This window comes from Scyliorhinus canicula, chromosome 12, assembly GCF_902713615.1.
Source record: "Scyliorhinus canicula chromosome 12, sScyCan1.1, whole genome shotgun sequence".
Classification (NCBI taxonomy): Eukaryota; Metazoa; Chordata; class Chondrichthyes; order Carcharhiniformes; family Scyliorhinidae; genus Scyliorhinus; species Scyliorhinus canicula.
In genome coordinates this window covers 51793629-51802609 of record NC_052157.1, presented here as the reverse complement: position 1 = coordinate 51802609, position 8981 = coordinate 51793629, and the positions used below count along the sequence as shown (strand labels likewise).

The 8981-nt window shown below is 43.3% G+C and overlaps 1 protein-coding gene across 1 annotated transcript in view; it reads right to left on the bottom strand.

Moving 5' to 3' along the window:
* Nucleotides 1-1041: 1041 nt before the first annotated feature.
* Nucleotides 1042-8981, bottom strand: part of LOC119974233 (zinc finger protein 235-like) — a 48029-nt gene continuing 40089 nt past the window's right edge. Inside the window, exon 3 of the mRNA XM_038813001.1 lies at nt 1042-5171. Within this exon, the coding sequence (XP_038668929.1) occupies nt 4876-5171 (296 nt within the window). The 3' untranslated portion in view covers nt 1042-4875. The remainder of the gene's footprint in view (nt 5172-8981) is intronic.

Here is an 8981-nt window from a genome sequence, read left to right as displayed (position 1 = left end):
CAAACCTGCAGCCCTGCAGAAACTCAATACATGATTACCACAGCAGTTCCCATTCTTATGATTCTGACCTGATGATAGTTCAAGAGCAGCAATTTCATCAGAACATCCTCCTTTTAAGACATCATCCTGAATTGGACATAATGGGTGTGATCAAATGGCCTTGTCACGCCCGACTCAGTGACACGACATGGTCGTTAAATCTCCCGAGATTTGTGACGCTTGGAACGCTGCTTGCGAGACATCACAATACGGATCTTGCTGTCACTGGGCGAGATCTGTATTTACATATTCAAGTGAGCCATTAGGCTCAAATATATTGGTGCCTGATTCTCCCAAGGCCTGAATGAATGCAAGCGCCTGAGAGACCACACCATGGCATCGTTTAGCACTGATCCACACAAACGTGGGAGGGGAGGTCTCCCAGGCCATCGGAGGCCCCAGAGTGGTTGGGCTCTGGGTAAGGTGGTACCCTGGCTCTCATGCCACCTGGGCACTGCCAGTGTAGCACTGCCTAGGTGCCAGGTTGTGCGTCCCACAAATCGGGTGCGGGGGTGCCCTGCCCTTTAGAGGTGGAGAGAGGGGGGGGCCCTAAGAGGTAAGTTGGGGCAATGGGAGGAGGGATGGATCCGGAGGCCGCAGTGTGGTGTCAGAGGGGGTCGAGAGATTGGGGCGGTATTTAAGAATGGCACCCCAATCTCTTCCTGCACTGACGAGTTCATCCATCAGTGCAAGAAATGAGCTAAGTGCAGCCTCGGCGAGCTGTTCCCAACCGAGGCCGAAATAACAAGAGTCTCGTTTGCAAAGAACAACGGCGCTATATGCGCCCAAAACAGGACTCTTTTTTTTTGCGCATTAAATTGCACCCAATGTCTTTGTCACTGATCAAATACTATAATTCTCCAACACTCATTAGTTGAAAGAGAAGGCTGATCACCATAACCATATTTATATACTGTAACTTCTCCAATCAGGAATGCCTAGGGCCAAGTTATTTCTGGATTATTCAAGAGCACAACCAAATAAGCTGGAAAAACATAAAGCAGTAATAAAAATTGTTTTACTTATCTGAATACTGCATCTTCCAGGTTGCTGCTCCCGAAGTACTGGACTAAAATAATACTGAATTGTTTGGGGCTCCTCAAAACATTTCAGGGCAACTTATGTTTCTAAAGAATAGATTACTAGATTGGTGAGGTTCCAGTGTCTTTGATTTTAATGCAAGGTGCTTCATAGGAACATTAAAATTACTTTGAGCCAAAAGGGACATCAGGATAGGTAACTAAAGGTTTGGCTAAGGACATATGGTTTAGTTTAGGATCTAGGTACCTGAAAGTAGGGCTAAGAAGCCATTGCTTGAAGTTGTTGGAGGAGGGGTACACCTATGGGAGTGAGGTTGGATGGGGATTTGAACACGAGAATGTGAGTTTTCCAGTTAGTGCATTGGTCGACCAGGAGCCAAAGGTCAGCGAGAGAAGGAGTAATGGATTTGATGCAAATAAAGAAATAGGCAGAGTTTCTAATAAATTCAAGTTTATGAAGGGTGGGGGATAAGAGACCATCAAGAGTGTGCGAGATCAAACTCAAATAGTTGAGCACTTGAAACGCAATAGTATACAAGACTACGGACCAAGTGGTGGAAAATGAGATTAGAATAGATGCTTGATGGTTGGTGTAGACATGATGGACTGAAGGGCCTCTTTCTGTGCTGTAAAAATCTGAAATCTAGAGGCAACAAAAGCAGAGTGTCAGCAACAGATGAAGTAAAACAGAGGCAATATTACAAAGGTGGAACTATGTACTTTTGGTGGAGTGGATATATTGAATTGGCATCAAGTACGACACCAAGATTAGCCAGTGATGAGGGAAAGGACTAGAGTTGGTGATTACAGAACAGTATGTGTGCGGCAGGAACCAAAGACAATAGCTTCAGTCTTCCCAATATTTTGTTTGTAAAACTGTAGTTCATCCCAGCCTGGGCAGCAAACAAGAAGTCAAGACAATTAAGAAAGGTAAAGGGGCTGAGGCACTGGTGAGTTCGAGTTGATGTCATCTGTGTACCTGTGGAATCTGATGCTGACTCTAGTTGTAATAGTGCAAGGGCAGGAAGAAGAAGCTATTGCTTGTGATTCTCTGGTTATGACTGGATGGATATGAATAGAATCAGGTTAGTGAAGCCCAACCCAAAAAGACAATGGAAAAGATGTATTGGAAGATAATGTAATCAACTATTTCAAGGTCATAAGAACAAAATGACCCACTCATAACTCAAAAACTGGGTGTGGGCGAAATGGGTTCTGATTCATAGGGCAATGACACCAGTACTGGGAAAAGAGGGAGTTGTATCGTTTCGCCTGAAACATACTGGGACAACTGACAAATTGAATAACTAGGGCTTTAGAGAGGACTTTAAACTAAATAATGAAAACAAAGTGTTGACTCAAGGGAGATTTGGAAAGGACAAGGCCATAGCACAAGGTAAAGATACTGGTAGCGATAGCAGACTGTGACAGAAAGGGACAAAGTGTACAAACATGAGTACATCAAAGTAGGGAAAAACAGTAAAAAGACAGAATTCAAAGTTCTTTATCTGACTGCATGCAGTATTCATAACAAGATGGATGAACTCATTGCACAAGTACAAATAAATGAGTCTGATGCAGCCATTACAGAAACATGGTTGCAGGGTGACTACAGCTAAGATGTAAATAAGAGTCTCACCAATGTTCTGTACCGTTGTAGCAAGATTTTCCTACTTTTATTCTCCATCCCCCCTGCAATAAAAGCCACATTTCTATTTGGCTTCCTAATTGCTGTATCTACCTATAAGTTAACTTTTTGTGATGCATGTACAAGGACACACCAAAGCCTTTGTGCCATGGCATTTTGCAGCTGATATGACGATCATGTCATACTCATTTGCTTATACTTGCTATCGATTCATCCATCTTGCTACAAATACTGTTTGATAAAGATGTAAGATAAAGAGCCTTTAGTTGCGTCTTTAACTATTTTTCCCTGCTCTGACCTCGGGCTGGTACTCCTTGCACTACTCTTTCCTTTCTTACACACACTGGCTTTCATTAGCCACATTACTGCCCTGCATAATTGCCAGTCCTTTCTCTTTTAACTTTCCAAATTTCCTCTCCCTTGCACCCTCCCCCAACTATTTGGTACAAAGCCCTAGTTATATAATCCACTGGTTTTAGCACAGTTCATTTACTGGTGCTGTGCCCCATGAATTAAAACCCATTTCTCCAAAACCAATCTTTGAGGCTTTCCTGGCGATATTAGCAGATTTGAAAGGGAGAGGACAGTACCTGAAGAAAGGGAAGAGATTACAGCATCAGCCAGCATGGGGACTAAGAAGAACTGGGTGGTTAGAAGTTTAATGGAAATGAGTGTTGAGGACGTAAGAGGTGGGTCTCATATATAAGACAAGCTGAGACGACACGAAGGGAGATGAAAAATGTGAAGTCAGGGCAAGGGTTTGGCTTGCTGAACCTGAAATGAAAGGTAAGCAATAATTGATCTCAATTTCAGTAACAAATAAGTCCATGGGCTCCTGGACGTATTGAAAGTGAGGCAGGGGAGAGGGGTTGAAGGATATGGTTAGTTGTGGAGATAATAAACTGGAGTGTTTGTTCCACTCTAGGATATTCCTGTAGTTGTGAGCAGGATCTAATGATTCTTGATGTAGTTTAACTGGATCTGGCAATTAACCAGCTGAATGGTCATATGCTTCGGTTGGACTTGAGGGAGCAAAGGTGGGGGGCTGTCGTGTGAAAATTTGGGACAGGATATCACATTCCAAGATGAAAAAAAAATCCATTACACATTCAAATATATTGTTCATTTCACTTATGCAAAGCATTCCTACATTGAATCAATCCCACTTCATAAAGTACAGACATGATCTAGACTAACTAGCCTGAGGGGCTGAATAGCAAACAGTTGTTCTTATGTTACATGAATCATTTTAATCCATCGCTGATGTATTCCATCTCTATTAAATTCCATCAATTTGATCAAATCATTAATTTTTATTCCATTCCGCTATCCATTATTAAAATATATGGGGGAACTTAGCCAAGAGAACATTAAACTACACAACTAAAATAGTAAAAATACAAAGCAGTTATAACTACTGAGGGCAGTGCAAAGAAACTCATAGCTGAGATTAGCATCAGGTATTTGAGTTATGGGACAAACTTTATAGCCTGGACTGGCGACATCTGAAAGGTGATCTTATAGATATTGATAAAGAGAATTAAAAAGAAAATATGTCCATTTTGAATGGAGTAGAGGCACAAAATGCCTTGGAATCATTTAAGAAATAATTAACAAGATGGGGATGAGAGAAGACAATAGGGTCATTCTAGATGGATAAATTATCTGCTGAATAGCTTTCCTCACCTCTTATGATCTTATGAAAGCATGTCATGAGAAAGAAACAATTGCTGAAAAACAGACATGCTGTCAACCAATTTAAGATTCAGTTGGGCTTGTAACGTAGTTTGCTATCTAGAAGCAAGCAGGGACCTATACTCTGCAGGCAAAAGGAATATGTACAGACATTACATCCTTTTTCAATAAATTAAAGCATAGGGGAACAACAGCTCTCTGTTACATTCATCATGACAGTGTCTTAACCAATCAGAGCTGACTTGTCAACCAATCAGTACCCTTTTTGTCATGCAGTATAGATTGCTGTTCCCTTTGGAATTTGTCATTCTTCCACCTGTGCAAGATGAAAAGCTTCAACAGCATGTCTCTGTTTCCAGAAATACTCTGTACTACGAATGTTACAAGTGCATGCAAGGGTATCAGCAGGCAGTAGGGTCAATTCATATTAAATGCTGTTCCATCAGCTAACTCCTACTCATTGTGGGTTCGCTGATGCATCCGCAGCCCATTGGAGGTACAGAAACGCTTTGTGCAGAAGGTGCATTCAAATGGTTTTTCTCCTGTGTGAACACGTAGGTGTGTATCCAAGAGACTGGGCCAGCGAAATATCTTCCCACACACAGAACAACGGAACCCTTTCCCCTCCTTGACACCAGATACACACTGGCTGGGGGTGGGTATTGGTGTCTCAGAGGATTCACTTTCTTTCACTTTTTCCTTCCTGGCTCTCCTCTTTGCCTTGTTTGAACATGTTCCATCCAGCAGACCTGGACAAAGAAAATCAATTTATTAGCATAAAAGCTTCAGACTGTCCTCTAACACACAGCTCAGTCAGAACCCATGAAATGAGAACAGCTTTCTGGGCTCGACTTCTTCAGAGGCGCAAAATGAGATGGGCAATTCTCAGTGGAACAAAGTAGCTCATGTCAAGTATTTAAATCTGATGGAGTGCACACCTGACAGGAAGTGGCAGGAGTATAGAGAGTGGGAGAGAAGGCCCAAGACAGAGCATGGACCTGGTCAGGCTTGTCAGGGAAGCATAGTCATTGGCTGTCCCTCGATTTGAGGATGAGGTCTACTGAGGTTTCACGTATCTGCCATGAGTCTTCATGTGGCTGAACAGGCCAATTTTCAACTGCAGATCTTGGGCCACGTGGAGCAGGATGTTCTGCATTGTAGTGGGATCTGGATTGCAAGCTTTGCTGCCTTTTCTTTCCCACTATGCCACTGCTCTGCCTCATGAAGGTACTTGAACTCGATGTAAGATGCAACTTGATGGACAAGTTGTCGCCATTTTGAATGATTGGTAGCAAGCCCCTCTCGGTCATTAATGTCAAAGCTGCTGTGCTTCAAGAAGAGCTTCAGAGTGTCTGTGAAGCATTTTCTTTATCCTTCTTTGGAATGCAGCCCATTTGAGAGTTAGAAAAACTGGACCTGGCAGAGGTACGTTTCAGTCATTTGGACACAATATCCAGTCCACCGTGGTTGACTTTATTCAAGGTGAACAGACTGAGTAGGAGGACTGTGAAGTCCCTGCAGGCAGATTTTAGGGTGTTTGGAAAGTGTAAACTGAATGATAGCAATGTCTGCACAGCAAAAGTGACAATACTGGATGAATCCAGAGATATGGTACAGGAATGAGTGCTTTGGAGTTCTGGGCAATGGCATGGATTTTGGGAGAGATGGGATTTGTACAGGCTAATGGCATACATCATACTGTAGGGGAAGCTTCAAACTAGCTAGGTTGGGGAGTGGAAACTTAGGCATAAATTTAGAAACTATCACACAATAATAGTGCAGAAGAGGCCCTTCGGCCCACCAAATCTGCATTGACACATGAAAACCACTTGACCTGTCTACCTAATCCCATTTGCCAGCACTTGGCCAATAGCCTTAAATGTTATGCCGTGCCAAGTGCTCATCCAGTTACTTTTTAAAGGATGTTAGGCAACACGCCTCTATCACCCTCCCAAGCATTGCATTCCAGACATCACCACTCTGGGTAAAAAGGTTTTTCCTCAAATCTCCCCTAAATGTCCCACCCTTCACTTAGAACGTGTATCCCCTCATAACTGACCCTTCAACTAAGGGGAACAGCAGCTCCCTATCCAGCTTGCCCATGCCCCTCATAATCTTGTACACCTCGATCAGGTCGCCCCTCAGTCTTCTCTGCTCCAGTGAATCAAAGCCGGAAATGGAAGGCAGAAAGTTAGTAAATCTGCAAAACGAAGAAAACAAAGGCTAGAAAGTGGACTACTGTAATAAGTCCATGGAGGCAGAAGTCCCTTCACCAGAACTCTTTTTATTTACAAAGCCAACAGTCGAACAACCAGCTGCATTCAGCTTGCTGTCTAGACTGGGAGTGCAGAGAATCTAACACTCCCTGTTATATACAGAGAAAGGGGTTCCCTGTTTGGGCCACTAATCAGGGAACGTGTATTCTAATTGGCCAATCTCAAAGGCCTGGCCTAAGTCATTACGATAAACAATGTTTAATATTTTACACTGCAAGATGTCTAGTGAGGTGTAAGGGACCTTCCCGTTTGCTCTTGTTAGTTCTCTGTTTATTATCTTAATTCCCCTTTATTTTATTTTTGCCATTACATTTTTGATCCATCAATGTTTAATGGACCTGTGACTTTAAGTCAAAGCAGCCTGTACCTTTAATTCAATCAGTAGTTTTCAGAAGACTGGGATGTTTTAGACTGTGATTTGAGATAGACTGGCATCAGTGATAATTTGGTTTGATTGATTTGGTGGATGGCCAATGAATTGGACTGAAAGGCTGTGCTCTTCTGGTAACAGGCGATGATTGGATCTGGTCCCATAGGAATGTTTCAGAGCTTCAAGAGTTGTGTTTTGGTTTTGGTTTGACTGCTGGCAGACCGGAGGAAGGACTGCTTCCTATCCCCTCTCCGTTTTCTCCAGAGAAGCTGTGTTTCTGAACTGCCAGGGAGCCTGGATGAATCTATGTACAGGGGAACCATTATAGGTTGCAAGCAGGGGAGAACCGATTAACTCTCTCTGTAGAAAAGGCAGAGGCCTAGAAATAAACCACAAACTGATGTAAAGCCAAAGGGACCTCTCCAGGAAAAGCTGCAATACATTTGTAAACTATAGTGAAGATTGTTACAGGCTGCAAATCAAGGACTTTGATCACCAGCACGCTGTGCAGAAAGAGTGCTAAAGAACTACCACTGGAAGCAAAGACTCTTCTCTTTTTACCTTCATCCCAATCATTTTCATCCCTTTCCACCACCCACTTTGTCCTCTTGTGGGGGGTAGGGTTTGGGACAGAAAAGGGGGTAGTAGGTTAGCTTGCTTGTTATCCAGGTGCAATTACTGCGTATTTCATCATTATTCTTGTTATAAATAAACATTAATTGTGTTTCAACTTACAAACCTAGTGACTGTAATTACTAGGCAGCCAAGGGCCAAAGACTTTGGGAATTTTTATAAGAATTATTGGCTAATTCACTTGTACTGTGACTCCGGGACAAGTGGGACTGGAATTAACCGTGCACTTGCCTAGGCTGGCATTACAGAGGTCACTGAGCTGAGCTCACAAACGCTTGAAGCAGACTTGTCCAACTCATTGCTAGTCTGTGTACGTTAGTCTGTGTACGTTAGTCTGCATGCGTTCGTCTGCATGCGTTAGTCTGCATGCGTTAGTCTGTATGCGTTCGTCTGTGTGTGATAGTCTGTATCCGTCAGTCTGTGTGCATCAGTCTGTGTGCGTCAGTCTGTGTGTGTTAGTCTGTGTGTGTTATGGGCGGCACGGTAGCACAGTGGTTAACATGGTTGCTTCATAGCACCAGGGACCTGGGTTCGATTCCTGGTATTCTGTCACTGTATGTGTGGAATCTGCACGTTCTCCCCGTGTCTGCGTGGATTTCCTCCGGGTGCTCCACTTTCCTCCCACAAGTCCCAAAAGATGTGCTTATTAGGTGAATTGGACATTCTGAATTCTCACTCAGGTGCTGGAGGGATTTTCACAGTAACTTCATTGGAGTGTTTTTTTAAAATAAATTTAGAGTACCCAATTCATTTTTTCCAATTAATGGGCAATTTAGCATGGCCAATCCACCTACCCTGCACATCTTTGGGTTGAGGGGGCGAAACCCACGCAAACACGGGGAGAATTTGCAAACTCCACACAGACAGTGACCAAGAGCCGGGATCGAACCTGGGACCTCGTCACCATGAGGTAGCAGTGCTAACCACTGCACCACCATGCTGCCTTCATTACAGTGTTAATGTAAGCCTACTTGTGACACTAGTACAGATTATTATAGAACATAGAACAGTACAGCACAGAACAGGCCCATCGGCCCTCAATGTTGTGCCGAGCAAATTATGATTATTAGTGTGTGAGCGTTAGTCCGTGTGTGTGTCTGTGTGTAAGCGAGTCTGAGTGAGAGTGTATATTGTCTGTGTATGTGTGTTAGTCTGTGTGTGCGTAAGTGAATCTGAGTGAGTCTGTGTGTGTGAGTATGCAAGTCTGAGTGAGTGAGTGTGTGTGTGCTTGCAAGAAGCTGTACGTGAGAGAGTGTACATGGAAGTCTATTTACATGTGC